Source organism: Ambystoma mexicanum, chromosome 3p (genome assembly GCF_040938575.1).
Source record: "Ambystoma mexicanum isolate Mex_15411 chromosome 3p, UKY_AmexF1_1, whole genome shotgun sequence".
Classification (NCBI taxonomy): Eukaryota; Metazoa; Chordata; class Amphibia; order Caudata; family Ambystomatidae; genus Ambystoma; species Ambystoma mexicanum.
In genome coordinates, this window is record NC_090925.1 from 26770777 (window position 1) to 26787991 (window position 17215).

Genomic DNA, 17215 nt, shown 5'->3' on the forward strand with positions numbered 1-17215 from the left:
AGAATTTCTGCAGAGTCATATCTTAGTCATTAGACGTTGGGGAGTAGTGACTGAGGATTTCTGCACAGTCATATCTTAGTCATTAGACGTTGTGGAGTAGTGACTGAGGATTTCTGCAGAGTCATATCTTGTCATTAGACATCGTGGAGTAGTGACTGAGGATTTCTGCACAGTCATATCTGCATCATTAGGCGTCGTGGAGTAGTGATTGAGGATTTCTGAAGAGTCATATCTTAATCATTAGACGTCGTGGAGTAGTGACTGAGAATTTCTGCACAGTCAGATCTTAGTCATTAGACGTCGCGGAGTAATAACTGAGATTTTCTGCAGAGTCATATCTTTGTCATTAGACGTCGGGAGTAGTGAGAATTTCTGCAGAGTCATATCTTAGTCATTAGACGTCGGGGAGTAGTGACTGAGGATTTCTGCACAGTCATATCTTAGTCATTAGGCGTCGTGGAGTAGTGACTGAGGATTTCTGCAGAGTCATATCTTGTCATTAGACGTCGTGGAGTAGTGACTGAGGATTTCTGCACAGTCATATCTGAGTCATTAGGCGTCGTGGAGTAGTGATTGAGGATTTCTGAAGAGTCATATCTTAGTCATTAGACGTCGTTGAGTAGTGACTGAGAATTTCTGCACAGTCAGATCTTAGTCATTAGACGTCGCGGAGTAATAACTGAGATTTTCTGCAGAGTCATATCTTTGTCATTAGACGTCGGGAGTAGTGAGAATTTCTGCAGAGTCATATCTTAGTCATTAGACGTCGGGGAATAGTGACTGAGGATTTCTGCACAGTCATATCTTGGTCATTAGACGTCATGGAGTAGTGACTAAGGATTTCTGCTGAGTCATATCTTGTCATCAGACGTCGTGGAGTAGTGACTGAGGATTTCTGCACAGTCATATCTGAGTTATTAGGCGTCGTGGAGTAGTGATTGAGGATTTCTGAAGAGTCATATCCTAGTCATTAGACGTCGTGGAGTAGTGACTGAGAATTTCTGCACAGTCAGATCTTAGTCATTAGACGTCGTGGAGTAGTGACTGAGGATTTCTGCAGAGTCATATCTTAGTCATTAGACATCGTGGAGTAGTGAGAATTTCTGCAGAGTCATATCTTAGTCATTAGACGTCGGGAGTAGCGACTGAGGATTTCTGCAGTCATATCTTAGTCATTAGACATCGTGGAGTAGTGACTGAGGATTTTTGCAAGGTCATATCTTCTTGATCATTTTTTTCAGAGCTCCCTTCACGTCGCTGTTTCTCAGACTGTAAATCAATGGATTCAACATAGGGATGATGATAGTATATAATATAGCAAAGAGCTTGTCTTTCCCCAGTGAAAACGCTGACGTCGGTCTCATATAGACGCCAAGCTCTGTTCCATAGAACAAAACGACAGCAGTAAGATGAGAAGAACATGTGGAGAAGGACTTGTGTCTTCCTGTGGCAGAAGGAATTTTCATGATAGTGGAGATAATGAATACATAGGACAAAATTGTAACTATAAAAGGAGCCAGTCCTAAAAAAACAGCATCCACATAAGTTAGAAGATTAATGGGGGAGGTATCCGAGCATGAAAGTTTCAATAAGGCATTGAGATCACAAAAGAAGTGATTGATTTCTCTGGATGCACAGAAGGATAATTCTGCTATCATAGCAACATGTAGCATTGGTTCCAGAAAGCCAAGCGCCCACGAGGCGGCAGCCAACAGAATCACTGTTCTCTCATCCATCATCAAGGTGTAGCGCAGGGGATGGCATATTGCAAGGTATCTGTCATAAGCCATGACTGAAAGCAAATTAAATTCTGTACTTATGAAGGAAAAGCACATGTAGAACTGAAAAATACACCAAGAGAAAGGAATGGATCCGTCTCCTGTTGAACAGATCGCAAGCATTTTCGGGATGGTGACGGTTGTGAATCCAATGTCCAGGAAAGACAAGTTTGTAAGAAAAGAGTACATGGGTTTGTGAAGGTTGTCATCAAAGACTATTAGTGTAATCATTACCAGGTTTCCAAGCAGAGTTATCGAATACATTAGTAAAAACACTATGAAAATTAGGAGTTGGAGATTGGGATTTTGGGACAGTCCCAGGAGGAAGAATTCAGTAAAAAATGTTTGATTCGACTTTTCCATAAATCCAATGCTTCTTAGATGATTTGAAATTATAAGAATCAAGATCTACAGAAATAAAGGAACACAATGTTAGCAAACACTGATCATGTCTCTACCAGTAACGATATCCAGTATACAGCCTGCTCATAAGAGTTTGGAAAAGCAATACAAAGGGCCCCAATGGAAAATGATCAATCTACGAGAGTAAACTACATTTGTGGCTTAGTATAAACAGGTTCACTGTGATGCTTGAAAACAACTAATGGTTAACACAACATTAGATATACGCTGATAAAAATGGAACATTACCAATGCTTGTATTTGTCCTTTTATAAGCCCTCATAGTCTAACTTTCACATACTTCAAGGCCGGTCTTATACTGCCCTAAATTATCTTATGATATGATATAAGTAATTTACAACGCACCCGTACACAAGTGTTTTTAGGCGTGCCAAGACAAGGAGGGGCAGATAGAGGGAGGACAAAACAAACGATCTTATTAGACCTTGTGTCATTCAGATTGTGCAAGTGGGAGGGGGTAGGAAGAGAAGAAGTGCCGGGAAGGGAGGAAAGGCACAGAGTGCAGTGGTAACAACACGGTAAGTGCTGCCAGGTGGTGGCTGAAGTAAGTGCAGGGAGGCAGGGGACTGTAAGGTTGCAGATACAGTCCCTAAGTGGGTGGGAGCACTGGAGGCAGTGCAGGGGACTACTGGTCGTGCAGGACCCTGACACCCATGAGGTTTAGTGGGTGGCCAGGTAACCAGTTAGCGCAGCAGATAGGAGCATCAGCAGGGGAGAGGGAGAGAGAAAGTGGAAGCAAAGAAGAAGGTCTTGAGTTGCTTCCAGAACCTTAGGTGGTCCTGCTCAAGTTTGAGAGAGGCAGGGAGGCTGTTCCAGAGGGAGGCCCAAGCTGAGGACAGAGATCTAACCCCCACTCTCTGCCTAGAGAAGCATCTGAACCTCAGAGAGCTGGAGGTGTATGAAAAGAGGGCTTAATAAGGAAGATGCTTAGGAAGTGAGAGTTGGATGTAGTGTGGTCCCTGGCCCAGATAGCCTTGTGCACGATATAGAGGGTCTTGAACTTGATCCTTGCAGCAACTAGGAGCCAGTGGTGAGATTGTAGGGCTGGAGAAATACGATCCCTAGGCTCGAGGCCAAGGATAAATCTTGCAGTCCTGATCTGGATTAGTTGCAAAGGGCGAAAAGTAGAAGCAGGCAGATTTAGAAAGAGGCTGTTGCAGAAGTCCAGCCTAGAGAGAACCAGAGCTCTGGAGACAGTGACCTTCTAGGGGAAAGTGAGAAAAGGAAGAATACCTCTGAGGAGGTGCAGCTGGTAGTGGGACTCCTTAGAGATGTCGGAGATGTGAGGAGAGGAGAGCGTGGAGTCGAAGATGACCCAGAGGTTCTTCGCTTCACAGGAAGGTGCGGGTAGAGTGCCCAGGGTCGACGGACAGAGTGAAAGAGGGAAAGCGGGAGCGGGGGTCCCAGTGAGAAGGATCTCAGCCTTACTGGCATTAAGGCAGAGATAGTTGGATGCACACCATTCCTGAATTGCAGATAGACAGTCAGGAATGAGCAAGAGAGCAGAGGAGGCTGAGGGGAGCCTGAAGGAAAGCTGAGTGTCATCCGCATAACACTGAAAGTTAGAACAGAAGGTAGAAATGAGGTGGGCCAGAGGTGCCAAGTAAGGGTTGAAGAGCCACGGTGAGAGGTTAGCACCCTGGGGAACACCACATGTAGAGAGATACTTCTAGGTGACATGCTTAAAAACATGGGTGTCCAATTTACATACTGCGCTGATGACACCCAGTTGTTTTTTTGATCTGTCAGGCTCTTATGAAAAGGATGTACAAAGAGTCAACAAAGTGTTCAATGCTATCCAAATATGGATGGGAAATAACTCTTGCTCTCAATGAGGCAAAAACGGAGCTCCTAATTCTTGGCACACCTCAGAAAATAGGGAAATTAAACCAACAATATAAAAAAATCAAGATAAATAACAGTTCTATTGAAGTTTCAGAGCATGTTAAGACCTTGGGCATATTCATGGACTCGCATCTCTCGTATAAGAGACATGTTTCTTACTTAAAATCAACATGTGCATTTTACACTAATCTCATATGGCGAATTCAACCATATTTATCAGAGCAAAACCTTGCGGTGATTGCAGGAGCCATAATGAACTCAAAATGTGATTATTGCAACACTCTTCTGATGGGTACCTCCAAAGGTAACATCAAAAAATTGCAGACCATACAGAATGGTGCAGTTAGGGCTGTACTGGGTTTGAGTCAACGGGAAAAAACATCAGTAGCCAGAAAGAAACTTCATTGGCTACCAGCCCAACAGTGAATAAAATTTAAATGCTCTGTTATGACCTTTAAATGTTTAACTGGTACCACCACCAGCTATCTTGCTAAGAAAGTAAATAAGACTCCAGTCCGAAGAAACCTTCGATCCAACGAAAAACACAACCTACTTCAACTACGTAAAACCTTGGAGAGACTGGGTGGTACTAATTTCATTCATTGGGTTCCATTGATTTGAAATTCCATGCCATCCCTGATTAAAAACAGCACGTCTCTTACTATATTTAAAAAAACAGCTGAAAGACGTACCTGTTTGATGAAGGAGAAATCTAATAGCCATCTATCTCCTTCTCCAGGCGCTGTTTCTGTTTCTATGTTGTTTTGTCTATGTGAGCGCTCTGAGGCCCATGGGCGATAGGGCCCTGTATAAAAACTATGATAGATAGCTAGATATCTAGATAGATAGATAGATAGATAGATAGATAGATAGATAGATAGATAGATAGATAGATAGATGACCCAAGTTATACCTGGGAGGGTCGATCAGAGAGAAAGGAGGGCAACCAGGCTAGGGCCTTACCCCTGATGCCCAGGATGTCACGGTGACAACTGATCAGGGGAGCATGGTTTACCGTAACGAAAGCAGAGGATAGATCCAGGAGAATGAGGACCAAAGTAAGGTTAGCGTCGAGATTGGAAAGCAAGTCTTCATGGGGGTCCAGTGGAGCAGTGTCCGTGCTTCTGGCTGCTCTGAAGCCAGACTGGTGGTCAAAGAGACAACCAACAGATTCAATATAGAGAGTAAGCTGAGAGATGGGCAGCTTTTCCAGGAGTTTGCCCAGGAAAGGAGTGATAGAGATCGGGCGTTAGTTTGCCGGAGAGGGAGAATTGGCAGAAGGCTTCTTGAGGAGGGGTGCACAAGGGAGTGCTTTAGGGTGGAAGTGGAGGTTCCATTGGCAAATGAGTGATTTCACAAATCGGCCAAGGTTGGAGCGAAGGTGTCGATGTGGTCCTTGATGGTTCTGGAGGAGAAGAGGGGCCCCTGCCTTGATGAGACTTTCATAGATCGGACTTGTATAGAAACATCATCAGAAGTGAACACGGGGAAGGGGGAAGGAGGAGAAGGAGGAGGAGGGACGGCCGGAGAGGGGCCAGGAGTGGAAGAGGAGAGAGTGGACAGGATGTCCTGAGTTTTAGTGGTGAAGTGAGAAGCCAGTGCCGTGCAAAGGTCCTGGGAGTGAACAGGAGAGGTGGAATCTGCAGCAGGATTGGCCAGCTACTTGCAGATTTATAAACGTTCGGCAGAGTTGTTAGAGGCCGCAGAGACGCGGGCTTGGATATAAGCTCTCTTCATGGACAGGACAGAGAGTCTATATTGCCTTTGGAGCAGGCAGCAGGCCAGTTTGTCGGAGTATGAGCCTGATGCCCTCCACTTCCTCTCTCAGCTACCCTACACTTGCATTTAAGGCTGGTGAGGTCAGAATCATACCAAGAGTTGCACTTGGAGGTGGGCTTCAAACGAATCCTCATGTCAGGGGAAAGGACAAGAAGAGTGTTAGAGATTGAGAGAAGTAGGTTGGAGAGGACTGTGTCCGAGTGTGAGTGAGCCTCAGGAGTAGGAGGAGGAGAGAAAGTAGCGGTGAAAGCCTCCACAGACACACGCTTTAAGGGCTGAATGACCGAGAAGGTGGGTGGCAGTGCTGGGGTCGGCTTTACCTGGGGGACAGAGAGCGACAGGTGAGAATAAAGTGGTCAGTCCAAGATAGAGGAGTAGTCAGAGGGTTGGAGAGGGGAATGTCTGACAAGATAAGAACATCCAGGGTTTGACCGGCAGAGTGTGTCGGGCCAGAGGGAAGAATAGAGGGGGAGAGAGACTCGCAGAGATTGCAAAAGAGCCTAGAGGAGGGGCTAAATGCATCCAAGTGGATGTTGAGTTCTCTGAGGAGGAGAAGTTGAGAGGTAGAGGCAAACAAGGTGGAGGAGAGGTTGGGCCTCTCACAGAGGAAGAAGGCGACCTGGCCAGGTGGCCTGTAGATGGTGGCCACAGTAAGAGAGTCGCCAGGAGAGATAGAGAGACTGCAGACCAGGCAATCAAAGGAGGAGTAAGCCTGTGTAGGAAAGACAGAAGCAGGGACCCACTCAGGAAAGATCAGGGCCACTCCACCTCTGGGCCGGTTGGTTCTGGCCTCGGAGAAGATCTTGTATCCCTCAGGGAGGAGTGTGTCAAAACTTGTGACATAGGTGGCTGTGAACATGTCTTGGTGACACTGAGGACATCCAGATCAAGTTCTTCGAGGAGTAGGCAGATATCAGAAGAGTGTTTGACAGCAGAGCGAGAGTTAAGAGTAGCGACGCGGAGCAGATTGCCACATTTGAAAGACACCTGTGGACGGTTACATGCATGAGGTACGCCCTGCAGAGGTTTTAGAGGTGCCCAAGAGTGGGCAGAGGAGGAAGAAGGAGAAGGCAGAGTAGTCAAAGAGGAAGAAGAGGGTGCCAGTGTCATGATCTCTGCTTCCAAAAGATCAGGACTTGCCCGACTCCCTTGGAAGCAGACCCATAACCCCGGTTCCGAGTGCCAGCCAGTCCCAATTGGGACCTTTTGGACCCTGTCCTGGCGCCAGTGGCACCAGGCTCATAAAGATGCCCAGTCCCAGCGCTGGAAGCGCCGGGCTCATAATGCTTGGGTGGACTTACCTGCAGCAGACCATGCTGCTTACTTACCTGCCAGTTGAGCCCCTGATCCTCTTCTGTTTGGGACTACTTTTCCTGTTGGGTGGGGCAGGAGTCACTCCCTAGGTTCAGAACACTGGAACTCTTCTGGAAAGCAGGAACTCTTTTCTTACCTAGGCGAGGCTGTGGAAGGAGACACCTAAGCACTACAGGAGGCTTTGCGTTATTCTGCATTCTCTGCAGCAGAACGCTCATCGTGTCTTCTGCTTCTGATCCTGGGCCTAAGGGAACAAAGGCTTACCATCCTGGAATCCAGTCTTCAGCAGCACCTGTAAAGACAAAGCAAGAACAGGTTAGCACTACGGTCTTCAGTGGCAGCGCATCTCTTACCTGGTCCATCGGCTGTCACCAATGCCTCGCGCTGCATTCCGGCATCTGAAAGACAAAGGCTTACCTACTCTTCGCATGCTCCGGAGGTCTTCGCACTGCATTCCGGCATCTGAAAGACAAAAGCTTACCAGCTCTTCGCACGCTCCGGGGGCCTTCGGCGCTGCATCCCGCATCTGAAAGACAAAAGAAGGTGCGTTTAAAGACATTGGGCAACTTTATTACTCACGTGCCATTACTCCTTCCCATGCCGAATCCAGTGGGTATTCCAGCACCCTTCAGCTTCTCTAAAGCTCCGAACTTGTACCTGCAAGATAAAAGGGACAGTTAGTGCGCATCGTGAAGCAGGCTACAAGCGCTTACTTACGTGCTTCCAGGCGCTTCTATTCCTCACGCGGGTTCGATCCTCAACTCTCATCAGCCCGCCATCCGCCATCGCCGGAACCCTGCAAAACAAGAGATATCATTACAAAAGACTTTTAAGACATTTGAAGTGCCCAGAACTTACCGTTCGTGCAGTTAACGACGGACAGCAGTCCTCTGAGGTCAAGAGGCCTGCACCCTTCTCCAGTGAAGAAACTGGTTACGGCACCCTGCCCCGAGGCAGATGGAGAGCTCGGCGTTCACTTACCTAAGGTGAGGGCGTTAACCTTTGGGGTTCTACAGGAGAAGAGAAAGGGAAGAGGAGAGAGGCACCCAATAACCCCATTTCATTAATCCCATATTTTCTATCTGCAGACATCTTACTCTTCGAGTCAGACATACAGTGCACAGAGGTCCAGCCCAAAGAGCCAACCGTGTGTTACACATCACCTTTGAAGATACGGCATTCACCCAGTCAAGACCGGCGCCTCTGCGGGAATCAGGTGAGCGTTACAGAACGCAAAGCCTACCGCAAAACCCCCACCCAGGCGCTATGGAAACCTCGGATACCGACCAGCTAGCCCAGTTACTTGGGGAACTAAGAGCAGAAGTGCATGCAGCCCGTCAGGAAACAAATGCTCTAAGAAGGGAACTGATTATTTCCAAGGAGCGAACAGACGATCTCGCTAGACAATTGCTACAGTCACAAGCCGGACAAACTCCGTTACCCGCATCAGGGGCAAATCTTCCTTCAACATCCTCTACGAACCCAGTGCAGATCAACCTACCTGGGAATGTACCTCTGGCTCCGCCCGAACGATTTTCTGGTGACCCAAAGAGGTTTGCAGTATTTATTAATCAGTGCCGGTTGCACTTCTTATGCCGGCCAGCAGCCTTTCCAACTGATCAAGCTAAGGTAGCTTTCGTGCTTTTGTACCTTAGTGGCAATGCGGCAGACTGGTCGATCCCTCTAGTTAATCAAGATGATCCGGTTCTCCATGATTTTCAAGCTTTTCAGCTCAGTATGGAAAAACTGTTTGCAAGACATTCACAGGGGCAGGCCTTGGACAATGAGCTCCTTTCATTGCGACAGGGTAATCAAGACCTTTTGGCTTATATTGCGTCTTTCAACAGACTGATAGTGGAAACTCGATGGCCTGAGGACAAAAGGATTACGCTGTTTTATAGAGGTCTACGCGGAGAGCTCAAAGATGTGTTAGCCCAAGTAGTGAATCCCCCGCAAGACTGTTCGGATTATATTGACTTAGTCGTTCAAATTGACCACAGACTGCAGAACAGGAAGGCCGATCGTTCCAAGTTTGATGCTCGAGTATTTTCCAAACCACCAACTCCTACCAAAGGAGTAGACTCCGGGGAACCCATGCAAATAGGGGGCCTGAAAGGACCACTAACACAAAAGGAGCGGGAAAGGAGAAAACAGCTGCAATTAAGCCTCTATTGCGGAAACTCGGGGCACTTTCTTCGAGACTGTCCGGTGAAACCAGCCAAGAAGGCAGTAGGAGCTGCAGTTACCAGGGTCACAAACTCTGAGCAGGGAAACAACCTCGCCCGACAAGAATATAGGTCCTCTTGCCGAGCGTTAAAACCAGTTCCGTGACCTCGCATTTCGTGATACCTATGGTCCTCATTAGCCCTGAACATCCGGATCGATTACATGCGATTGAAGCTTACGTCGACAGCGGTGCCATCTGCAATTATGTGGATCATGAAATGGTTTTGAGGATGAATCTGACTCTTTGTCCAAAGGCTGTAAAGGACGTCATTACTACGGTGGATGGTACGGAGATAGCCTCCGGACCAGTAACGCATACCACCCAAGAAGTGACGCTAGTAAGTCAAGATGGACACCATGAGAAGATCGTGTTCGATGTGATCAAGGCCCCTCAGTTCCAGATTATTCTAGGAATTCCTTGGTTAGAGAAGCACAATCCTCAGATCGATTGGCGAGCAAGAACGGTTCAGTTTCCAGAATGTGTCTCTACTTGTCACCCTCGACCTGGTGTTGCACTGGCAGCAAGTTCCTCGGAGGCTCCCCAGTTACCTCCTGAATACCTAGAATTCCAAGATGTTTTCCGGAAGGATCAGGCTAACTCTCTACCTCCTCATAGGTCTTATGACTGCCAGATAGACCTGATACCTGGATCTACTCCTCCTTGTAGTAGAATTTATGCCCTCACCGAGCCTGAGAATCTTCACCTCCGACAATACCTGGATCAATACCTAGCGAATGGGTTTATTCGTCCTTCCAAGTCCCCTGCTTCCTCAGCTTTGTTCTTCGTTCCAAAAAAAGAAGGGGACCTTAGAACTTGTATAGATTATCGCGCCCTGAACCAGATCACCGTTAAGAATAGATATCCGTTACCTTTGATCCCTGAACTCCTGGACCAAGTCAGAAAAGCATGCATATATACAAAGCTGGATCTTAGAGGAGCCTACGACTTGGTACGAGTAAAAGAGGGCGATGAATGGAAGACGGCCTTCCGCACCAAGTATGGGCTATTTGAATATCAGGTCATGCCCTTCGGACTTTGCAATGCCCCGGCCGCCTTTCAATATTTTATGAACAATGTCCTCAGAGAGCTCATAGATGTGTGTGTTGTTGTTTACATTGACGACATCCTCGTTTATTCTTCATCGGAAACTGAACATCGGAAACACGTGAAAATGGTCCTCGAGAGATTGCGTCAACACAAACTTTTCGCTAAGTTGGAAAAATGTGTTTTCAACGTGACTAAAGTTGAATTCTTGGGATTCATATTATCACCTAGCGGAGTGCGTATGGATTCAAAGAAGGTCGATGCAATTCTCAAATGGCCATCGCCATCCTCCGTAAAAGGTGTTCAAAGCATGTTAGGCTTCGCTAACTTTTACCGCAGGTTCATCCCCGAATTCTCTCGAATAGTCCAGCCCATCACCGCCTTGTTAAAGAAAAACAAATGTTTTGAATGGTCTACCGAGGCGGAACAAGCTTTCCAGAATTTGAAGACTAGATTTATCTCTGCACCGATCTTAAAACATCCTCGCCCAGAACTCCCCTACATCGTTGAAACTGATGCTTCGAGCCTTGCCATGGGGGCAGTTCTATCACAAAAGGACCCAGTAACCAATCAGTTGCATCCCGTGGCATTTTGGTCCCGCAAATTCTCGCCTCCTGAAATCAATTACACTATTACTGATAAGGAACTTCTAGCTATCAAGTCCGCCTTTAAGGCTTGGCGGCATTATCTTCTGGGGGCCCGACACACCGTTACTGTGATTACAGATCACCGAAACCTGCAATATTTGAAAACCGCAAAAGCTCAATCCTCTAGGCAACTCCGTTGGGCACTATTCTTTGCCGAGTTTGACTTCATAATTACCTATCGACCTGGTACAAAAAACGGTAAAGCTGATGCCCTTTCTCGGATGGGAGTGGAAGAACATTTGATCAATCCTAAACCTGTACCTATCATTCCCGAACAAAGAATTCTAGGTGTAATCGCCACACAATCCATAGAGGAAGTTAAGGATAAAGCCAGGCTACTGGTAACTCCAGCTGACATACAGAATTGGCATCTGCAGGGAAAGGACTTTACGGTGAAGGACAACCTATTATATTTCCAAGAACGGTTATACCTGCCCAGCACAGATTTACAGAAAAAGGTAATCTCGTGTTATCACGATTCTTTAATGGAAGGACATCCCGGTATGACCAAGACCTCGGAAAAGATCAAGCGCTACTTCTGGTGGCCGTCTTGGAAAAAAGATATCAGAGACTTTATAATGTCCTGTGGAGTATGCGCCCAAAACAAGAGTCAAAAGGAAAAACCAGCCGGCCTCTTACGCCCTATTGACATCCCACCTCGCCCTTGGCATACGCTTTCTATGGACTTCATCACTGATCTACCTCCATGCTCCGGATACAATACGATCCTAGTAATTGTGGACCTATTCTCCAAGATGGCGCATTTCATTCCACTCAAAGGCTTACCAACAGCAGCAACTCTGGCCCGAGAATTTCTCGAAACATCGTCCGACTGCACGGTTTTCCTTCAGTTCTCATTTCGGATCGAGGTAGTCAATTTATTTCTCATTTTTGGCGAAGTTGCTGTCGGTCGGCTCAAATTGATGTGAGACTTTCGACCAGCCACCACCCTCAAACCGACAGACAAACCGAGAGGACCAATCAAACTCTGGAACAGTATTTGCGCTGCATGCTACAACAAACTGAAAAAACTTGGAAAGATATCCTTTGGATAGCCGAATATGCCTACAATAACTCTGTCCACTCGGGAACTGGGAAGACCCTGTTTTTTCTTTTATACGGTAGTCACCCTCGAACCTCGGAGTTGGATCCACTCCAAGATCTTGGAACACCAGCAGTAGACCACCTGCATTCTACAATCACCCAAGCCTTTAAGGAAGCCGTTTCTCACCTTCAAAGGGCTAAAGAACAATACAAGAAAGGAGCAGACCAACATCGGAAGGAAGCCCCCTAATATCAAGTAGGAGATCAAGTCTGGTTATCCACCAAATATCTACCTCTAAAAGGACCACGCACATTCAACCCAAGATACCTTGGTCCCTATTCCATCCCTACCATAGTAAATCCAGTAGCGGTCAAGTTGGACTTGCCCCCTCACATGACGATACATCCGGTCTTCCACGTCTATCTATTAAAACCTGTGCAACCTCTAACCCGACTAACTAAATCTCCAAAACCTATTCTAGTTGATGGAGAACTCGAGTTTGAAGTCAAAAGCATCCTGGATTCCAAGATCTCCAAATCTAAACTATTTTACCTGATTGACTGGAAAGGCTACGGTCCCCAAGAAAGATCAGGGAACCTGCAGAATATCTCCACGCCCCTCGTCTAATCAAAAGATTTCATCGAACATTTCCTAACAAGCCCAAACCCCCGGAGAAGCCCGGTTTGGGAGGGGCCTTGAGGGGGGGTGCTGTCATGATCTCTGCTTCCAAAAGATCAGGACTTGCCCGACTCCCTTGGAAGCAGACCCATAACCCCGGTTCCGAGTGCCAGCCAGTCCCAATTGGGACCTTTTGGACCCTGTCCTGGCGCCAGTGGCACCAGGCTCATAAAGATGCCCAGTCCCAGCGCTGGAAGCGCCGGGCTCATAATGCTTGGGTGGACTTACCTGCAGCAGACCATGCTGCTTACTTACCTGCCAGTTGAGCCCCTGATCCTCTTCTGTTTGGGACTACTTTTCCTGTTGGGTGGGGCAGGAGCCACTCCCTAGGTTCAGAACACTGGAACTCTTCTGGAAAGCAGGAACTCTTTTCTTACCTAGGCGAGGCTGTGGAAGGAGACACCTAAGCACTACAGGAGGCTATTTAAACCACACCCGATGGATGAATCTTGCTTTGCGTTATTCTGCATTCTCTGCAGCAGAACGCTCATCGTGTCTTCTGCTTCTGATCCTGGGCCTAAGGGAACAAAGGCTTACCATCCTGGAATCCAGTCTTCAGCAGCACCTGTAAAGACAAAGCAAGAACAGGTTAGCACTACGGTCTTCAGTGGCAGCGCATCTCTTACCTGGTCCATCGGCTGTCACCAATGCCTCGCGCTGCATTCCGGCATCTGAAAGACAAAGGCTTACCTACTCTTCGCATGCTCCGGAGGTCTTCGCACTGCATTCCGGCATCTGAAAGACAAAAGCTTACCAGCTCTTCGCACGCTCCGGGGGCCTTCGGCGCTGCATCCCGCATCTGAAAGACAAAAGAAGGTGCGTTTAAAGACATTGGGCAACTTTATTACTCACGTGCCATTACTCCTTCCCATGCCGAATCCAGTGGGTATTCCAGCACCCTTCAGCTTCTCTAAAGCTCCGAACTTGTACCTGCAAGATAAAAGGGACAGTTAGTGCGCATCGTGAAGCAGGCTACAAGCGCTTACTTACGTGCTTCCAGGCGCTTCTATTCCTCACGCGGGTTCGATCCTCAACTCTCATCAGCCCGCCATCCGCCATCGCCGGAACCCTGCAAAACAAGAGATATCATTACAAAAGACTTTTAAGACATTTGAAGTGCCCAGAACTTACCGTTCGTGCAGTTAACGACGGACAGCAGTCCTCTGAGGTCAAGAGGCCTGCACCCTTCTCCAGTGAAGAAACTGGTTACGGCACCCTGCCCCGAGGCAGATGGAGAGCTCGGCGTTCACTTACCTACGGTGAGGGCGTTAACCTTTGGGGTTCTACAGGAGAAGAGAAAGGGAAGAGGAGAGAGGCACCCAATAACCCCAGTTCATTAATCCCATATTTTCTATCTGCAGACATCTTACTCTTCGAGTCAGACATACAGTGCACAGAGGTCCAGCCCAAAGAGCCAACCGTGTGTTACACATCACCTTTGAAGATACGGCATTCACCCAGTCAAGAGCGGCGCCTCTGCGGGAATCAGGTGAGCGTTACAGCCAGAGAAGAGAGGTGGTGGAGGAAGGAGGAGGCAGAGCATCCGGAGAAGCTGAGGATGGGGCCAGAGAGTTGGAGGAAGAAGAAGGTGGTGAAGGAGCCAGAGAGGTGTAGGTAGGGGCAGCAGGGGAATGAAGGAAATGGATAAGACATGGGAAACGTTTAACGAAAAGGAGGAGATTGGGCTGAGAGGCTTGGACCAAGATGGTGCCATTCAGATAGACATTTATGATGATCTTGGAGGAGTGGAAGGAGGCCAGGAGGACCTCCCACTGAGTGACACCATTAATGGGAGAGGAGGAAAAAGGAGAGAGAACAGAGACTATATGGGGTCTCCATAGGCCTGGAGAGGGAACGACAAAGAGGATGTCGGTGAGCGTCTGTCTAGAGGAAGCAAGGGCGTAGGTATCAGTGATAGGGAGGCCTGAGTTGGAGACCAGGATGTCCCTTTTGAGCTTCTTCCTGCTAGACCTAGTGAGAGGGATATGATAGGAGATATAATAGCAGTTAGAGAAGATAGGGAATATTGAGAGCACCATGGAGGGGTGCGAGGCAGAGAGCAAAAGAGGGGGTATGGTGGGAGTCACACACTAGGGGCACACAAAGGTGAAGGCACAAAGGGAGGATGGGTACAGTGAGCACAGAGTACCGTAATAACAATAATCACAGTTAGTGGGGAGGGGGACCTGAAGAGAAGGAGTGCAATAATATGCGATAATACAATAGAGACCATTGAGGGGGGGACAAGAGAGTGAGAGGGGAAATGCAAATACAGTACAAAATACACAGAACACTAGTAACCCTGGGTGACCTAGAAGAGAAAAGCATACAATGCAACAAATATACAATACAACAGACACAATACAATAGAGAGGGGTAGGGGGATGCAGATAAAGTACAACATACGCAAAACTCTAATAACTGTGGGATATATTGACCCACTCATCAGCATTTCCCCACATCACCCAGCTGCATTTGCGCAAGAAACAGCAATATGGCTGTGCTGGCTCCTGTGTGCGCCAGGACCTCAAAACTGCATTTTTGCAGCAAAAAAAAGATGGCTGCCCCGTCCTGCCAAGCCCACTTCAGGCAGGATAGAACAAGGGGGCACACTGAAGGAGCGTGCCAGTGTGTTTTGAAACATAATGGAATAAAGTGAAAAGGCAGCACTGCTTTGCTGAAAACCCGAAATTCCCCATCACAATAAAACTTTTTCACCCTTTAAAAATGCTGCTTTGACGCTAATTCCATCTGTGCTCTCTTAAACTACTGTGATTAAAAAGGCCCCGCCATGCCCAGGATATTTCCTTGTGCCTCAGCAGAACCAGGCATGATTCTTGAATGACAGGCCCTGTCAAACCAACTCTGAGAGAAATCAACAAGGAACTTCACTTTTTACTCGCACGGTAACACGCGTTTATTTCTTTCTAAAAGTATCCAAAGCTCAGCAGTTCAAAGAGAGTCTAACTCTCTGAACCTAGTCAGTTTCAATATATCTGTGCTTCAAACAAAACTCATGCTTTCAAGAAAAGGACTTTGACTGCAAAGACAGTGTGGGAATCTGATGGAGCTGCCAAATCGAATTTAAAGAACGAAATGCTAGCTTTTCACCACATATGTAAAAATGGGCCTTTGCAAACTAAAGAAAAAAAATGGCCCGTTTAAAAAGGAAATTGTTGAATGAAAGCTTGCCTTATTTAGCAATGTAAAGGAGTTTGTTGATGATGATAACATGCACATGGGCTATTTTATTCCACAGGTTTGTTTTAATTCAGGACCCAAAATAAGAAAATAAAGATTTTAAAACACTTGGGCTGAATTTGCAAGCTCTCAAAAACCAGTTTTCCAGATGGCAGAGCCCTGAAACTTCCTCCTAAGGAAGGGAGCCACACCATAAAATCTCAATAGATACTAACACCTAAATGATAATTGCTAGGATGGAAAGAATCTTGTCTAGGCCCACCCACGGACAATGGGACTCCCAGGTCAAGGAAGTTTGAAGTGTGAAGGGGCAATACAATCTTCAATCAAGCTGAGAAACCCCTACCTTGCTTTGAAGGAAATGACAGTTGGTAGCAGTTGAAGGAAGGAAAAAAAATGATACCGTGACAAAGGACTGCCATTTGTTTCTAAAGACTATTTCATAAATAAACTTTAAAGACTTTTATCTCTACAGCAAGACTTTATAAAAATGTAGAATTTTCGCTGTGTAAAAGTGAACTTTTGGGCTTTATTTTAAGACTTGGTAGAATTCATTGACACCTTGGGGACAGAAATGGTGATGTATGGCGGATTACAAGAAAAGCATCCATGTTGCAAATGAATATTTTTGTACATACATCCCTCATGATAATCCACACCCATGTATAAAGTTACAGAATTTGGAGTAATATAAATCCCATTGAAAAGCGCATAAAACTGGTAGAAGGGCGAAACAAGGTCTCACGGACTGGAGGATTGGACTGCAATGTGCTGCACAAAATATGTAACCTGTGTATATAATTTGCTAAGAGATTGCAATTGTAGAAATGTGTGTTTGTGGCAAAATCGGATTTTAGTTAAAGTAACTGTTGGAAGTTTCTGGACATTGTAAAACTCACATAAAAAATCTGACATCATTTTCCTGAAATCCAACCAGCTGAGAGCAAGCCAGAGACTATCACCCTTATCCAATCCTGTTGTTAGAGGCGTGTTTAGTTAAGCCTGCCCCAGTCATATACTTTGATGATGTCACTGTAACGCTCACCTGGTATCCACGGGGACGTCACTCAGCCTGTTCTGACCTCTTACGACCTCAAACCCTTCCCTGGAGGCTATTCGAGTAGAGAGTGGGCCTGAAACACAGGATTGGTAGAGTTTAACCCCCTATTGTCTCTGTGTGCTTGAACCCCTACTCCCCAGGGTCCAACCCTTCCCTTTGATCCACAACTCACCT

At 46.8% G+C, this 17215-nt stretch overlaps 1 protein-coding gene across 1 annotated transcript; it reads right to left on the bottom strand.

The window, feature by feature from the left end:
* Positions 1 to 1214: 1214 nt before the first annotated feature.
* On the bottom strand, positions 1215 to 2141 carry LOC138579463 (olfactory receptor 5AP2-like). Its single transcript, XM_069649797.1, has one exon. The coding sequence runs from the start codon at positions 2139 to 2141 to the stop codon at positions 1215 to 1217; it is 927 nt and encodes a 308-aa protein (XP_069505898.1).
* Between the last annotated feature and the right edge of the window lie 15074 nt (positions 2142 to 17215).

Coding starts and splice junctions, on each gene's coding strand:
- LOC138579463 (XM_069649797.1), bottom strand. CDS start 2,141: ATGGAAAAGTCGAATCAAACATTTTTTACTGAATTCTTCCTCCTGGGA.